This window comes from Trichomycterus rosablanca, chromosome 19, assembly GCF_030014385.1.
Source record: "Trichomycterus rosablanca isolate fTriRos1 chromosome 19, fTriRos1.hap1, whole genome shotgun sequence".
NCBI classification, from domain to species: domain Eukaryota; kingdom Metazoa; phylum Chordata; class Actinopteri; order Siluriformes; family Trichomycteridae; genus Trichomycterus; species Trichomycterus rosablanca.
In genome coordinates, this window is record NC_086006.1 from 12,654,625 (window position 1) to 12,671,864 (window position 17,240).

The 17,240-nt window shown below is 38.1% G+C and overlaps 1 protein-coding gene across 3 annotated transcripts; it reads left to right on the forward strand.

The window, feature by feature from the left end:
- The first annotated feature begins 7,135 nt into the window (after positions 1 to 7,135).
- Positions 7,136 to 14,346, forward strand: naa10 (N-alpha-acetyltransferase 10, NatA catalytic subuni). 3 transcript variants are annotated; one of them, XM_063015667.1, is made up of 8 exons: positions 7,136 to 7,271; positions 8,944 to 9,042; positions 9,146 to 9,204; positions 9,309 to 9,354; positions 11,636 to 11,751; positions 11,938 to 11,982; positions 12,077 to 12,161; positions 13,984 to 14,346. In XM_063015667.1, exons 2-8 carry the CDS (start codon positions 8,956 to 8,958, stop codon positions 14,185 to 14,187), a joined length of 642 nt encoding a protein of 213 aa, XP_062871737.1. In that variant the 5' UTR covers positions 7,136 to 7,271; positions 8,944 to 8,955; the 3' UTR covers positions 14,188 to 14,346. The 3 variants fall into 3 exon arrangements, with proteins under 3 accessions (XP_062871737.1, XP_062871738.1, XP_062871736.1); XM_063015668.1 differs by lacking the exon at positions 7,136 to 7,271 and adding an exon at positions 7,553 to 7,727; XM_063015666.1 differs by lacking the exon at positions 7,136 to 7,271 and adding an exon at positions 8,604 to 8,729.
- The last annotated feature ends 2,894 nt before the right edge of the window (positions 14,347 to 17,240 follow it).

A 17,240-nucleotide genomic window follows, 5' to 3' on the forward strand; every position in this document is an offset into this window, starting at 1 on the left:
CATGTCCATGTAATAAGTTGAATGAATTAGACTTACACAAAGCATACATGCACAAAATTAATTAAAACTGAAAGTTATAATTAGCAAAAGAATAAACAAGCAATCAGAGTTCTTCATTATTAAGTCCCGTCTGTGATACAGTTCGTAGTGAGTTCTGGACATTTTCGGTGCAACATGCCAGGTTCCCTTCACATTTAGAAGAGCTGCATTGTTGGCACCGCAGTCTAAACCTCAGGTGGGTAAACAGGTTTTCATGAGAACCACCTCGGCATAAACAACAGAAAGCATAGTCAAAATGTGAAAGCATTAAGAGTAAATATATATGTAAGTTTATGTAATATATGTAAGTTTTGCAGAGAGTAGCATGAGACTCCGGCTCCCCTAATTATTACATTCCCCCACACATAACTAAAAGGGAGAACTAGAAGGTAACACAGTCATGGGGGCTTTCACGGGATGTCAGTGCACACCTCCCCCACCATCAACAAACCTGAGTAATCGGATAAGAGAGGCAAAACTACAGCAACCCAACATCCCAGATCACCACAAATTTCAATGACCTAAACCCCCAAGCTCTGCTCCTTTGTCTATGGTCGGGGTTTTTGGCCTGTTGGTCCTGGATTCTGTAAAGTTGCATTGAGACAATGTCTATTGTAAAAAGTGCTATACAAATAAATTTGACTTGACATGTCTTAAGGGACCTTCCTTTGTGCACAGGAGCACAGTTATGATAAAAATGGAAAGGGCCATCCTGTAGCTATTGTCATAAAATTGTAGGCATCTAGTTTTTGTATAACTGATTTTATACCCATGTCTGCCAAAACACCAAAGATCAACAATTGGGAAGGGAGTCTTGGGTGTTCTAGATAGTGACAAAGCTCACCAAACCAATTCAGCCCGAAATTACAGTGATCAAGAACAAAAATGGGAGAACTTGTTGATCCAAAGAAGGTGTATCAAAGATGGAAAGAGCAATCTCAGTTATGATGATGACATTTTATTGTTGGTCACATCATCAGATGAACTGCAGGAACTGCAACAGAACATAACATGCTAATAAATGCTGCAAAAAACTACAGTCATCAAAAACAAAAATAGGAAGAAACTTGTCAATTCAAAAAAGTGTGTCAGTGAGGTGTAAAAGAGAACATACAGATTGATGTTCAAGAAAAGAAGAAATCAAGTGTGCCATGCTAGAACTGGCTGAGTGAAAGGCACCTGGTCCACATAACAGCAGTTGAACTTCTTGGGTTTGGTGAAGGATTGACTTTGAACAAGCTGCATAACAAAAAAAAGTGGGAGACTGGGATCTGGCCAGAAAAATGGACACAATCCATTCCACTGCCTAAGATTACCTTGAATGCAGCAACTACAGGATCATTGCACTGGTCTCACATGCTAGCAAGATCCTGCTGCAAGTAGTCTTGAAACAAATCCAAACCAAGTTTCCTTTCTGTAGAACATAAACATGACATGTGATGTAGCTTGGTTTCTATGGGGCAATATTGTCATTTTAGAAAGTTGATCAAATGTTTCCTTAGCATTTTTTTCCATGGAAATCATTAGCTTAGCATCTTTTAGGTGCAGTTTGAAATGCTTTTGAAAAGATTAAAGCAGTGTTTTAATTCCCATTTGCATTTTAAATAAAACAGGAGTTTTACAGTATCTTAAAATACACATAATTTTTTTCAATCAGTTCTCTATCTGCTCAACAAAATATTTTTGAAATAAATGCATTGGACATTATCTCATTTGGCAGGCATCTATGATTAAAATAACCAATGTTAATATTCATTAAATAAAACATTGGTATAATTCTGGTTTCAGCAATTCTGTAACAGGGTGGACACACATTGCAAATGAAGCACAAGGTGAAGCCCTGTACTTGCAAAAAATGAATCCAAGTGCAGAATGTTTAACCAAGATAGGACAATACTCACAAATAAAAGGAAATAATAAAAGATTAAGAAATAATTACAAATAAAAGTGGTATTTGGCATTCTTTCTAACAGATTTCATTGCAATGGCAGATTCATTTAATAATTGACGTGTCAGTTCCTCTTTAATAGTCACCAGCACCTGCACACAAATGAAAGACACAACATGTCACAATATGACATGCTGCTTTAAACGTGACACCCCCAAACTGCCACAACACCAGCTAAAAACTCGACCGAACTGAGCCTGACATCATGGTTTTAGAGAAAAGCAAATTTACCATATGGAGGAAATGGCAAACATGTAAAAGAAAAACTGCAATATATAAAAAGTCTCCAAGCCAAAGCAAATTAACCTTAAAAAGGCACAAATGACTGTCAGTTAAAAGTAACTAGTACATCTGAGCATCTAAGTCCCCTCTGCCAGCCAAAAATGGCAATACAGCAGGGCACTACTCCAACACAGCTACAGCTACAGCAACAGAATGGCCAAATTGTTTAACTCCTTAATAATGTCACCCACCAGTTAAACAACTTACAACACATTCCTCCTGTAAACACAGGCAGAGCATGAGAATGGGCAATAAAAAATACAAGTCTTTATTTTTGTCTGTGACTCAACAGCAGTTAAAAGTCCTGTTAACATAAGTCTTAGTCCCATTCCCATGGTCTGTCATCATTTCATAGAACTATTTACTAAAGACAAAGCCTTTGGGCTTCCCCTTCATAGACCCTGGGACTGTGACATCAAGGCCACTCCCAAGATTCTGGATCTATCACTTGTCCATCAAGAAACCTACTGCCATAGAGGACTACATCCAAGAGGCCATCTGACAGGATTTTATCTGAATGTCTAAGTCACCTCTGCTGGATTTTTTTCATGGACAAGAAGGTCTCAACCTTGCACAAACCAGAAAAGCTTCATTACCCCATACTTTCATGCAAGCTACTCTGGAACAATTGTGTGGAGCTAGAGCCTTTACCAAAACTGGCCTAAGGAGTGTGTACAACCTCATATGCATCTGCAAAAAGGACAAGTGGAAAACTTTCTCCACGACCACTGAACATTCAATGACACAGACATCAATGCCACAGACATGTTCTAGTCCTTACTGCAATATACTAGTGCGCAAATCCATTTAAAAGCTGCATACAAGCCATATTGTTATCAACTAGACAGATGTTTTAGTGTTGTAACGGTATCGATATCTCTATATACAGAATTGTGGAAAAAGAAAGCCAGACAAAAATGGGCTTTATATTATTATTATTATCAGATAACAATAGTTGCTAGGCAGTTACTAAGATGATGCCAAGTGTTTGCTAAAGTGTTGCTAGGCGGTTGCTAAAATTTTGCTATGCAGTTGCCAAGGTGTATAGAGGTTGTTAAGCTGTTGCTAGTTGGTTGTTAAGGTGTTTTTAGGCAGTTGCCAAGGCATATCGGGTGATTGCTAAACTGTTACCTACTGCAATCACACTAATAACAGTAAGACTATTGGATAACAATAGTGTGATTGCCACTACTATCACCACCACCACCACTACTAATAAGAAGAGTAGAGGAAGAAGAGGACTATCTGATAATTGTGTGATTGCCTACTGCAATTACACTTATAATAATAAGAAGATTAATAAAACTATCGGATAACAATAGTGTGATTGCCTACTGCAATATTAATAATAATCACTTGTAGTAAACACCCTGGTTGCCGGTCCATCACAGGGCAAACACACACACAGTCACTCATACGGCAATTTTGTATCTCCACTTAACCTGACTGCATGTCTTTGGACTGTGTGAGAAAACCGGAGCACCCAGCCGAAAACCCACACAAACACAGAAGAAGAAGAACAAGTCCATCAGATAACAATAGTGTGATTGCAGTAGGCAGTCAGGTAATTATGGATGTGGATTAGATCTTGTTAACCTGCAATAATGGACTACATGAATTTTGGTTGCTGTCAGGTAAAGGAAAGATAGGTGTTTGGTAGATGAAACAATGAATGGAAGTAAAAAAGAGGAACTAGGGATGAGGGAAAAAAAGAGAAATAATAAACAAGTGCAGGTCAAAACGACTTCAAATATGTGGTGGTGGGCCTGTCCTGAGTATATCCGAAACTGTTTCAGTTAAGAAATACAATAGGTCATTGTGCCTTTCAAAAATAGTAAGTAAGTAAGTAAGTAAGTAAATTTTACTTAAAACAACTTACGTTGACCAAAGTGCTGTACATCGAATAAGCATACATAACACAACATTATATTAAAAAAGTAAGAACCAAATAAAAATACAGAGTAAGAGACAAAATAAAACAAATACAAATAGACAATTTGACAAACTTGACAAACAATTAAAAACAATTAAAATTGACAAACAATTAAAATTAACACAGCTCCTCACTGTTCAAATGCCAGCTTATAAAGGTATGTTTTTAGGAGTGATTTAAAAACAGCGGCCGAAGGTGCTTGTCGAATATTAGGAGGTAGAGTGTTCCATAGCCTCGGAGCATAAACTGCAAATGCACGATCACCTTTTAGCTTCAAACGAGCCCTAGGAACGGTCAACAAATTCTGAGTGGCTGATCTTAAAGATCGCTGTGCGGTTGCGGGAGAAAGCATACCACTGAGATAAGCCGGGGCTTGACCATTAAGCGCTTTAAAAACAAATAAAAGCACTTTAAAATGAATCCTGTGCTGAACAGGCAGCCAATGTAGTGAGGCAAGGACTGGTGTAATATGGTTTCTTTTCTTGGTATTAGTCAGTAACCTTGCTGCTGCATTCTGGACTACCTGCAAGCGCCGCAACAGAGACTGACTAATCCCAATATACAGAGAATTACAGTAGTCAATTCTTGCAGAAATGAATGCATGAATAACTTTTTCCAGGTCAGAATAGCAGAGAAAAGGCTTAATCTTCGCAATATTTCTGAGCTGGAAGAAGCTATTCCTTACCACAGAGTTGATTTGTTTATCAAATCGGAGGTCAGAGTCAAAGATAACACCAAGATTTCTCACAGATGTTTTGACACATGTAGACAAGTGACCAAGGTTATTGGAGACACTATTGATGTGATGACCCCCAAAAACGATAACCTCTGACTTGCTTTCATTCAGCTGAAGAAAATTGTCAGCCATCCACCTCCTTATGTCCTCAAGACAACTGCTAAGAGATGTTAACGAGCCATTGTCATTCGGTCTAATGGGAAGATAAAGCTGTATGTCATCAGCATACAGGTGAAAGCTGACATTGTGCTTCCTAATTATTTGACCCAATGGCAGCATATAGAGAGAAAAAAGGAGGGGCCCTAGTATGGACCCTTGTGGAACACCACAAGAGACATCAGCAGAAGAAGAGAAATAGCTGCTAATATTCACTGAAAAGGTTCTATTCTTAAAATAAGATATGAACCAATTCAGGGCCTCTCCCTGTAACCCCACCCACTTTTCCAGGCGACCAACAAGTATGTCATGGTCAACAGTATCAAAAGCAGAACTAAGGTCCAATAAAATGAGGATGGCACAATTTCCCTCATCAACAGTAAGTAGCAAGTCATTTGTCACCTTCAGAAGAGCAGATTCAGTGCTGTGCATAGACTTAAAGCCAGATTGAAAAATCTCAAAAATACCATCTCTACTCAAAAATGGTAAAAGCTGAGAATATACAACCTTTTCCAGCAATTTAGCCAAGAATGGTAATTTAGAAATCGGCCTATAGTTACTAACCACTGTAGCATCAAGATTATGCTTTTTGAGCAGAGGTGTAACTACAGCATGTTTAAAGCATGCTGGAACAGTACCAGTGGCAAGGGAAGTATTAATGATATCCAGGACAAAAGGTCCTAATATATCAAATGTCTCCCTAACTATCTGTGGGGGCATCACATCAAGTGGGGAGGTTGTTGGCTTTGTTTTCAGCACCAAATCTGTTAATTCGGAGATTGAAACAGCCTCAAACTTTTCAAACATACCTGGGCACGGCGGTGGAAGTGGAGAATCTATACCCAAGTAAGTAATGCCAGACCTAATTGTTTCAGTTTTTTCCACAAAAAAGTTTAAAAACTCTTCACATACTCTAGAAGAAGGAACATTTCCAACTTCGGGTGATGATTTAAGTAAAGAATTTATTGTACTGAACAGTACTTTAGGTCTGTTATAATTTTTGGCAATTATGCTTGAAAAGTATGCCTCTCTAGCAGACTTAACAGCTAGCTGATAGTCTTCCAGGCAACCTTTAAAAATATCCAAACTTACTTGCAATCTGTCCTTTCTCCATTTCCGTTCCGCTCTTCTACAAGCCTGTCTAATTTCCTTTGTGGATGCATTTAACCAGGGCTGAACTTTTGGTTTTAAGCGTTTAAATTTCATAGGGGCAAGAGAATCCAGAACGGCTGAACAGTTATAATTAAAAAAAGTGACTAACTCATCCACATTAGCATGAGTCTGACCATAGTTGGGCAATTTTAACATGTCAGAAAAGGCTCTGGAAAAATCGTTAGATGTGGACGAAGTGATAATCCTTGACCAGTGCCCTAAAACAGGAGCAGGGAAATGCGCAGTTAAAGTTGAGCTAAAGACTACTGGCATATGATCAGAGAAACTAGCCTCCTCAATATCTAGTTTGTCAATATCAAAACCAGATGAAAACACTAAATCAAGTGTGTGACCTTGCATATGGGTGGGCTTATGAATATGTTGAATAAAACCAAAAGAGTCCAGTAGCTGATTAAAATCATTCACCTGATATTTATCAGGGCAGCAGACATGAATATTAAAATCACCAAGAAGCAGAATGCTGTCAGACATAGGTACAATCATAGCAAGGAATTCAGCAAACTCAGTGATAAAGTCGCTGTTTGGTTTTGGAGGTCTGTATACTACTGCACAGAGTAATGGAAGAACAGAGTGAGATTTAAAAACCAGTGCTTCAAAACTTTTAAAAGTCCCAATATTCAGCATTTGGCATCTCAGACGCTGTTTAAAAACCACCGCAACTCCTCCGCCTCTACCCGTATTCCGAGGTAAACTGAAGAAACCGCAGTCTACTGGGCAAAGTTCCAAGAAGGGGGCGGAGTCGCTAGCCGATTCACCACCTGTAGCCCATGTCTCAGTTAAAAACAACAGGTCCAAACCATGAGAAGTGAAAAAGTCATTTAAAATAAACGTCTTATTATGGACAGAGCGCGCATTTATCAGTGCCATATGGACTGACACAGAGTGAGACTGCAGTAACGGTGTGTGTTCCAGTGCTCTGAGATTGACAGTATTAACTCCTCTGTTTCTGGCTCGGAGTCTCTGCCGTGGCTGGAGGTGTGTAGCGGGCTGATCAGGAACCACAGGTACCAGCCAGGTGTAACGCGGTTCGAGACTACACGGAGATACTCCATTGGGAGTATACGGCGCATGCCGAGAAAACCCCACTTTACCATCCGAGCAGTTCCTTACTCTCACTGGGACAAGCTTTCTCCGGGAGCCCCTGTGAATATAACGAGGCCGGCGAAGGAGTCCAAGCTGTTTGATGACTAGAATACACGATGGAGTAGTGTAATTGTTGAACTTCATCAGCTGGTCAGCAGAATAGTTCAACATTGTGCCGATCGCAGGAAAACTCACCCACCGTTCACCACGTAACTGTAAATTGTAATCCAGACCGTTTCAGGATGTGAAGAAAACGTACCAGCGTCCGCGTCTTTTAAAATGATCCAACACACACCACAGTCTTTTAGTATCCAACAGGCGCTGAGATTATCCGATGAAAAAGAAATAAAGCAACAGGAGCGGTAGCAATAACATGAGTATGTACAAAGATAAAAATGAAAAGAAAATACGATAAAAATACAATAAAATATGATAAAATACGATAACGGTAGCGGCAGCCAGATGCGCCAGCGTCCACCATCACCATGGCAACTTGAGAAGAGGATTTGGATTTTAGAGGATTTTATACACTTGAAATAAATGATGAATTTGACAAAAAGGGTGAATGAGCAGTTGTAGCCTAGCGGTAAAGGTACTGGACTAGTAATCGAAAGGGCACTGGTTCAAGCCCCACCACTGCCAGGTTGTCACTTATGGGCCCTTGAGCAAGGCCCTTAAACTCCCAATTGCTCAGACAATATACTGGCACAGTACTGTAAGTCTGCTAAATGCCAAAAATGTAAATGAGTGCACGTATCCAAAAGCTGTATACAAACCATCTTGTCATTGATGGGCCTAACGATTTAGATTTGAGGATTTAGTTAGTTCGATTGCCTAATGCAATCACACTACTGCTACTACTACTACTGATAATAATAATAATAATAATAATAATAATAAAAATCACGACTTTCAGATAACAAAAGTGTGAGTGCAGCTATCACACCTGTTAGACTTTCGGATAGTAATAATAGTATGATTGCATACTGCACAAATAAGACTTTCGAATAACAACAGTGTCATTGGCTACTGAAATCATACTAAAAAGGTTTTTGAAATAAAATGTACGGAGCACCCAAAAAATTACCTGTGGAAAATCTGTATATATACGCATACTGTATTAATAGTATTTATGTCATGTAACCACTACAATTTGTCGCGCTAACCGAACAAAATAGAAATGACTACTTTTATGTTGAAATACATTACCTTACTCGACCGGAAGTGCATTCGGTTGTCGGAAGATAGCTTCACGTGACATAGAACGGCAATAGTGCTGTTAGCTTTATTAGGGTTACCATTGACGGCTGTTGTTGCGCGTTGTTTTAGCGTTATACTAAAATCCAGCAACATTTAAAATGAATATTCGCAATGCGCGGGTAAGTAATAGCACAGGTCCTGTATTTATGCTGATTGTGTTTTCAGTGGCCGTTCTATTTTAGCCTATTCGCGTTTGTCACTGCTAGCGTTCTGCTCACATGGCTCAGCGCTTTAGCTGCTGTCACACAGAGAAAGTGTGGTATACAAAAATGTGTGGTATTCTCGGTCCTTTTGCCCAACGTATAATCTCAGGGTATTTTGCTTTATTTGCAGCCAGAGGATCTGATGAACATGCAGCACTGCAACCTGCTTTGTCTTCCTGAAAACTATCAAATGAAGTACTATTTTTACCATGGACTTTCCTGGCCACAGGTTTGTTACAAACCAGACTAAATCCTGAAATCAGTTGTAATATAATGGTTTTGTCATTTAAAGATTTCAACAAATATTTGCTTCCAATAAATCTTTTCCCCAGCTTTCCTACATAGCTGAAGATGAGAACGGAAAGATAGTTGGATATGTTCTAGCCAAAATGTAAGTTAAATGTGGCATTCTATTTAAACAAGCTGATTATGTTTATCCCAACACATTTAGTGAAGTTGATGCAGTTGCAGAATGTGATGTGTCTTATTTTGCAGGGAGGAGGATCCTGATGATGTACCTCATGGACATATTACATCACTGGTGTGTATTTTTTTCTGGGACTGTCAAAAACTTATTTATCTAAAATTATTTATCTATATTTTGTTGTCATGCTTAATTTTACTGTTTATGTTAAACAAGTGGTTATTCCAGATCCTTTACATCATTTTAGACTTCAAAGATTTTTAGTTTTTCCTTAAACACACAAAATTATTAAAACCACCCCAAAATGGGTAGGATATACAGGGGTTGGACAATGAAACTGAAACAACTGTCATTTTAGTGTGGGAGGTTTCATGGATAAATTCTGGTGGCCAATCTTCATTAATTGCACATTGCACCAGTAAGAGCAGAGTGTGAAGGTTCAATTAGCAGGGTAAGAGCACAGTTTTGCTCAAAATATTGCAATGCACACAACATTATGGGTGACATACCAGAGTTCAAAAGAGGACAAATTGTTGGTTCATGTCTTGCTGGCGCATCTGTGACCAAGACAGCAAGTCTTTGTGATGTATCAAGAGCCACGGTATCCAGGGTAATGTCAGCATACCACCAAGAAGGACAAACCACATCCAACAGGATTAACTGTGGACGCAAGAGGAAGCTGTCTGAAAGGGATGTTCGGGTGCTAACCTGGATTGTATCCAAAAAACATAAAACCACGGCTGCCCAAATCACGGCAGAATTAAATGTGCACCTCAACTCTCCTGTTTCCACCAGAACTGTCCGTCGGGAGCTCCACAGGGTCAATATACACGGCCGGGCTGCTATAGCCAAACCTTTGGTCACTCGTGCCAGTGCCAAACGTCGGTTTCAATGGTGCAAGGAGCGCAAATCTTGGGCTGTGGACAATGTGAAACATGTATTGTTCTCTGATGAGTCCACCTTTACTGTTTTCCCCACATCCGGGAGAGTTACGGTGTGGAGAAGCCCCAAAGAAGCGTACCACCCAGACTGTTGCATGCCCAGAGTGAAGCATGGGGGTGGATCAGTGATGGTTTGGGCTGCCATATCATGGCATTCCCTTGGCCCAATACTTGTGCTAGATGGGCGCGTCACTGCCAAGGACTACCGAACCATTCTGGAGGACCATGTGCATCCAATAGTTCAAACATTGTATCCTGAAGGCGGTGCCGTGTATCAGGATGACAATGCACCAATACACACAGCAAGACTGGTGAAAGATTGGTTTGATGAACATGAAAGTGAAGTTGAACATCTCCCATGGCCTGCACAGTCACCAGATCTAAATATTATTGAGCCACTTTGGGGTGTTTTGGAGAAGCGAGTCAGGAAACGTTTTCCTCCACCAGCATCACGTAGTGACCTGGCCACTATCCTGCAAGAAGAATGGCTTAAAATCCCTCTGACCACTGTGCAGGACTTGTATATGTCATTTCCAAGACGAATTGACGCTGTATTGGCCGCAAAAGGAGGCCCTACACCATACTAATAAATTATTGTGGTCTAAAACCAGGTGTTTCAGTTTCATTGTCCAACCCCTGTACCTGACAGTTAAACGCTCTGCATTAAGCAAAAACTATTTGTAACATGTTAGAAATAGTTTTGTTTTAAACCCTTACGCTACTTTTTAATAGCAATTGTACCTAAAATTGCACAAACATATATTAGAGCTTTGTAAAATAAATGTCATCACTTTATAGCTACACCATATCGATAGCTTTACTGTAATTACTCGGTGGCTTTAACTGCCGGCCCAGCTTGTTGTTGTTGTTGTTGTTGTTATTTATTTATTTATTTATTTATTTATTAATTGTTATTTATTGTTATTATTATTTGCATATCTTCTTGTTCTGAGTGTTGTTTTTTATTTTTTTTACTTCTTATTAGTGGACAGACTTGTTTGCTGTTACGGGAAAACCCTAGGCTTACCAGAACTTGATTTTATGATAAACCAATGAATGAATTTTTTTCTGCATTTCTATTATTTATTTATTATTATTTATAATCATAAATAATATATGATTACATAATGTAACAGAAATGTAACATTAAAATTATGAACAAGTAAGCTGTTTTGCATCTTTATGAAGTCAGACTAAATGTTAACCTCAGATGATTGTATACACAGCATGTGAGGTATTGAATCAACCAGGATTAAATAAATAAGCTGATCATTTGAATCTGGTGCAGATATCCCTGAATTATGCATATTGAAAAATTTTTGTCAACTTGTCAATCACATTTTCTTTGCCATGTAGGCTTTTCAAATGTGTTGCATGACTTATACTTCAGCTGCAGGCCCTTCCTTGAGTTTATCAACTTTGTTTTGTATGTTAATCTATTAATTTATTGTGTATAGGCTGTTAAGCGTTCCCACAGACGTCTTGGTCTTGCTCAGAAGTTAATGGACCAGGCAAGTCGAGCCATGATTGAGAACTTCAATGCCAAATATGTCTCTCTGCATGTTAGAAAAAGGTATGTTCCTTATACTCTGTAGTTGTTTAGCTCTATGTCAACTAAACTTTAATTTCAAATAGCATGAAGCATCTACATGAAATTGCACAAACATATTTAATAGCGTTGTACTGAATACTGTCTATACAAAGCTGACAGTACTGTCAACTGGACTTAAAATTGCTTTTTTGTATTGCTGTTTTTCAGCAATCGAGCAGCCCTTCATCTGTATTCAAATACGCTGAAATTTCAGTGAGTATTGCAAATATATTTCTTTCAAAGCTTTTTTTGAGTCATGGCTACTTTCTTCATTAAATATTTATGCCCTATAATCACTGTGGTCTAGGATAAGTGAAGTAGAGCCAAAATATTATGCAGATGGAGAAGATGCATATGCAATGAAGAGGAACCTTACACAGATGGCAGATGAGGTATTTATGTTGAAATGTGTTGTACCTCATACCAAATAGTAATTTATTAGAACGATATGCACTGTTACTTTAGTAGTGTTGTTTTCATACCCTTCTAAGGAATATGTATTAAATAACTGATTTTTATTATTTAATTTTTTCATTAATAACAATTTATATTAAACATGGCCCAAAGGACAGACATGGTGTTAAAACTAAACACCAAACCAAACAATCTATCATTTTTTTTTCAATAAAAATCCATACATTTGAGTTTTTAGGTACATTGTAAGGTCTCTGAAAATATAACGTCACATAATTAAATATTTATTTGGTGGTGTGAAAATGCTGTAATTGTCACTTAACCTGGTGGCATTTGATCACGTGATTTGTTGTTAATAATTGCTTGACTGCAACTGTTAACATTTTATATATAAATAAACTGGAATGCAAATTTTATGGATGCAATAACAGACTGTCATTAGTCACTGGTCAACAGATAACCAACAAGCTTATAGCTTTCCATCAAAATATAAAAATGTAAAGAACAGAATATACAATGCAGACAAAAAAAACAGGGCGATAAATACAAGGCACATTTTTTAACCTGAAAAAGTGAAGACATGGAACCAAAAGACATGTGGTGTGGGCCAGTATTCGGTACCAAGTAAATGTAAAGTGAGGAAAAGAATATACAACATACATTGATATATTAGCACCAAATAGGGTTGTGTGTTAAGCAAGTGCCAAATTCGGTAGAGGATTGCGATTTGGACAGTGATTACTTTTAATTTTGTCACTAATTCTTCGCAGTCTGAGACATAAATAAAATGCTCATTCGAAGTGCTTTGTTAATTATTAATTTATTTACAATTAAAGAATGGGCAGCATGATGGCTCAGTGGGTAGCACTGTCGCCTCACTGCAAGAAGGTCCTGGGTTTGATGCCCAGGTGGAGAAGTCCGGGTCCTTTCTGTGTGGAGTTTGCATGTTCTCTCCATGTCTGTGTGGGTTTCCTCTAGGAGCTCCGGTTTACTTCCACAGTCCAAAGACATGCAAGTGAGGTGAATTGGAGATACAAAATTGTCAATGACTGTGTTTGACAATGAAGACTTGAACTGATGAATCTTGTGAACCAGTAATTAGCTGTCCTGTCATGAATGTAACCAAAGTGTATAAAACATGATGTTAAAAATCCTAATAAATAACAATTAAAGAACAGTTGCAAAAATTGCCTCTAACAAATGTGTGCATTCATTTAATTTTTTATTTTTTTTTTTGCTATCCTGGCTACAATCATCAATGGTAACTTAAACTATCTTGATCTGACTAAGTTTTGAAACCTAAATGTAATTCTTAACCCATGTCACAAAAAAGTTAAAAGCCTGCTAAAACAAATGCTGTAAGCCACAACCGAGTATTTAAAAGCACTGGCAATAATTAAGCTTGAGTTTGTCTAGTCTAATCAAATCAAATTATAAAGTACATTTACTTAGGTGGTTGATGATGATGTGATTAAAGGAATTTAAAGAAAATTTAAAATTATAATTTAAAAATGTTTATTTAGATGCTTATATTGAGTTATGTTTAAAGATATTAAATGGATCACCACTGTAAATGTCTAATGGCTTAATTTATCAAAGTTTCATCTTTGAAAAATAGTACCACTAGATCTTCGCATAGCTATAAATTTTGCTTGCTCTATTTACGATGAGACTATCCTCTCATGTTTTGTACTGCCTTTTTAATGTGTCATTTTTTTAATTTACATTTACGTACTTGCATTAGTTTGGCAGAAATATCTTAAGCCTTAAAAGTACTGTTAATTTTGCTTTTGTGTGTAGCTGCAGAAGCCTGGTATACGTTTGTGGGGATCTGAGACGCCTCATTCACAGACAGATACAGTGACTGGGCTGGTGCAGAAACTTGCAGTACAAGATGGAGAGAAGGAAGTAGATGGAGACAGTGGAGGAGAGAGCAAAGAGATGAGTGAAGTAAGCGAGGCCACAGAAAGTACAGATGTTAAAGACTCTTCTTCTGATTCCTAAACAAACCTTAATTCATCTGTCCCAACCCCACATCTCACCTGGCTTTTTAAATTGGTTATTTTGGTTAATTTAATTAGCAACGTATTAAAGCTGATAATGATGGAAATATTTCTAAAAACAAATTAATTAAATTTGACACAATGTTACTCGTTGCTTTTTCATGTTTTGTTGGTGGTTTTTTTTTAATCAAGGTTAAACACCTGCAAGAATAATACATGCTGACCAAAATTATTTTGGTTTAATGAATTACATTTCCAGATTGCAGCATTCATGCAGGTGTACTTCAGTAAGTCTTATTTTAAAAGAAGAGTTTAAAGGCATTACAAGATAAGAGGCAATTTGTCTTTAAATAGTTTTATTATTAAAGTAGTGTAAACTGGGTGGCTCAAAATGTAACCATGGGGTAAAACAATGTAAGCTGACAGTGTATATGTGAATTTATATAATATATACAGTATATACATCGACTAGGCATAACATTATGACCACTGACAGGTGAAGTGAATAACACTGATTATCTCTTCATCACAGCACCTGTTAGTGGGTGGGATATATTAGGCAGCAAGTGAACATTCAAACAATCTTCAACAATCTTCAAAGTTGATGTCTTAGAAGCAGGAAAAATGGGCAAGTGTAAGGATTTGAGCAAGTTTGACAAGGGCCAAATTGTGATGGGGTGGCCAAGGCTGATTGATGCACGTGGGGGGCAAAGGCTGACCTGTGTGGTCCAATCCAACAAACGAGCTACTGTAGCTTAAATTGCTGAAGAAGTTAATGCTGGTTCTGATAGAAAGGTGTCAAAATACACAGTGCATCGCAGTTTGTTGTGTATGGGGCTGCATAGTCGCAGACCAGTCAGGGTGCCCATTCTGACCCCTGTCCAAAGCCGAAAGCGCCAATGATGGGCATGTGAGCATCGGAACTGGACCACGGAGCAATGGTAGAAGATGGCCTGGTCTGATGAATCACATTTTCTTTTACATTACATGGATGGCCGGGTGCATGTGCGTCGCTTACCTGGGGAACACATGGCACCAGGATGCACTATGGGAAGAAGGCAAGCCGGCGGAGGCAGTGTGATGCTTTGGGTAATGTTCTGCTGCTTTATTTTGTCTAGGATCCATTAGAACCTCTTAAAATTAGCCAGCAAGTTTAAAGGCATCAATATTCTTCCAGAATTTGATGTCCAGCTTTCACATCCATAAAGAACCACAGAGAAAACCATTGTCACGGTTTTTCTTTCAGTTCTAAAGATCTTTATCACTTCCTTCATTGTTATTCTGCCCAGTGCCAGTCTGTGTTGTATTTTTGAGTGTTACAGGCATCAAGTTATCAACTGTATTTAAAAAGTTTATATTTACAATATACAGTCAAGTCAGCCAAAACATTAAAAAGTATTTTTGTACTTTTGTCAGTTAATGATCGTTTTAAAAAACTTAAGAGAATTAACACATCACAGACTCTTGTTTTTATTTCATTTTTAAAAAAAAGTTCCATCTTTTCTTGAAATGAGGTTTGTATTTTTTGCCTACAGTGGCACATTTTAACCAGGTACATTTGACCAGCCAAATACCTACAGTGGTGTTAAAAAAAAATAGCAGTCCAACACCATTAACTTGATAAATCAAAGTTTTTAGTAGAAATGCTATTTCTACATAGCAAAAAAATTACTTGAAAGTTTAGTAGAGTATTGAAAACAAAACAAACCCAACAATTAGGACATGCATGCCATTCATTCTGAGTAATTGAAGCATTGATTGAAAGGGGGTTGTTCAAAATAATAGCAGTGAGGAGTTCAATTGGTGAAGTCATTCATTCTGCAGAAGAATGGGTGTCAATTTTGGCCCTTATTTAAGGTAGGAGGGTGGCAAATGTTGCACAGGTTGGTCATAGCGCATTTCCTTCTGAAATACTGGGTAAAATGGGTTGTTCCAGACATTGTTCTGATGAACAGCGTACTTTGATTAAAAAGTTGATTTTAGAGGGAAAAAACATACAGAGAAGTGCAGCAAATGATAGGCTTCTCAGCTAAAATGATCTCAAATGCCTTAAAGTGACAACCAAAACCTGAAAGATGCAGAAGGAAGCGTGGAACTACTGTTTGAATGGATCAAAGAATAGCCAGAATGGCAAAGGTTCAGCCAGTGATCACCTCCAGAAAGATCAAGGAACATCTGAAGTTCCCAGTGAGTACAGAAGATGATTAAGTGAACCCAATTTACCAGCAAGAACTCCTTGTAAAGTCCCGTTGTTAAGAAAAAGACGTGTCCTGAATGGGTTCAAATTTCCCAAAGAACACATTGACTGGTCCAAAGAGAAATGGCTCAACATTTTGTGGACTGGTGAAAGCAAAATTGTTCTTTTTGGGTCAAGTGGCCATAGACAGTATGTCAGATGACCCTCGAGCACTGAATTCGAGCCAAAGTTCACTGTGAAGACAGTAAAGCATGGTGGTACAAAACTATGATATGAGGATGTTTTTCATACCATGGTGTTACGTCTATTTATCACATACGAGGGATCATGGATCAGTTTAAATATATCAGAATACTTGAGGAGATCATGTTGCTCTATGTCGAAGAAGAAATGTCTTTAAAATGGGTGTTTCAACATGACAATGACCCAAAACATCTTGATTACAGACAAACAAGATTGAGGTAATAGAGTGGCCAGCCCAATCCCCTGACTTCAGTCCCAGAGAGAACTTGTGGGCTGACATCTGAAACGTGTTTTTTTGAGGCAAAACCCAAAATTGCAGAAGAACTGTGGAATGTCGTCTAATCATCCTGGACTGGAATACCTGTTCAGAGGTGCCAGAAGTTGGTCGACTCCATGCAACACAGATCTCGGAAACAATCGTTATGCCACTAAATATTAGTTCAGTAATTTAAAGTAAAGTAAAACCTCAAACATTTTCAGTTTATAGATACTTTTTTTGAGTTTTTAAAGAAAAATGCTGGCACTGCTATTTTTTTGAACAGCCTAATATTCATTTTTCTTAACTTTCTGTAAAGGATTAACTGTCACGCTTTGAGCCTCTGTGTGTGCTCCTG

What these genes read in the sequence shown, in the direction of transcription:
- naa10 (XM_063015666.1), top strand. Translation starts at nt 8,709, where the DNA reads ATGAATATTCGCAATGCGCGG. An exon ending in ATGGACTTTCCTGGCCACAG is followed by an intron (nt 9,043 to 9,145) that starts GTTTGTTACAAA and finishes TCTTTTCCCCAG; the next exon opens with CTTTCCTACATAGCTGAAGA. An exon ending in GGATATGTTCTAGCCAAAAT is followed by an intron (nt 9,205 to 9,308) that starts GTAAGTTAAATG and finishes CTTATTTTGCAG; the next exon opens with GGAGGAGGATCCTGATGATG.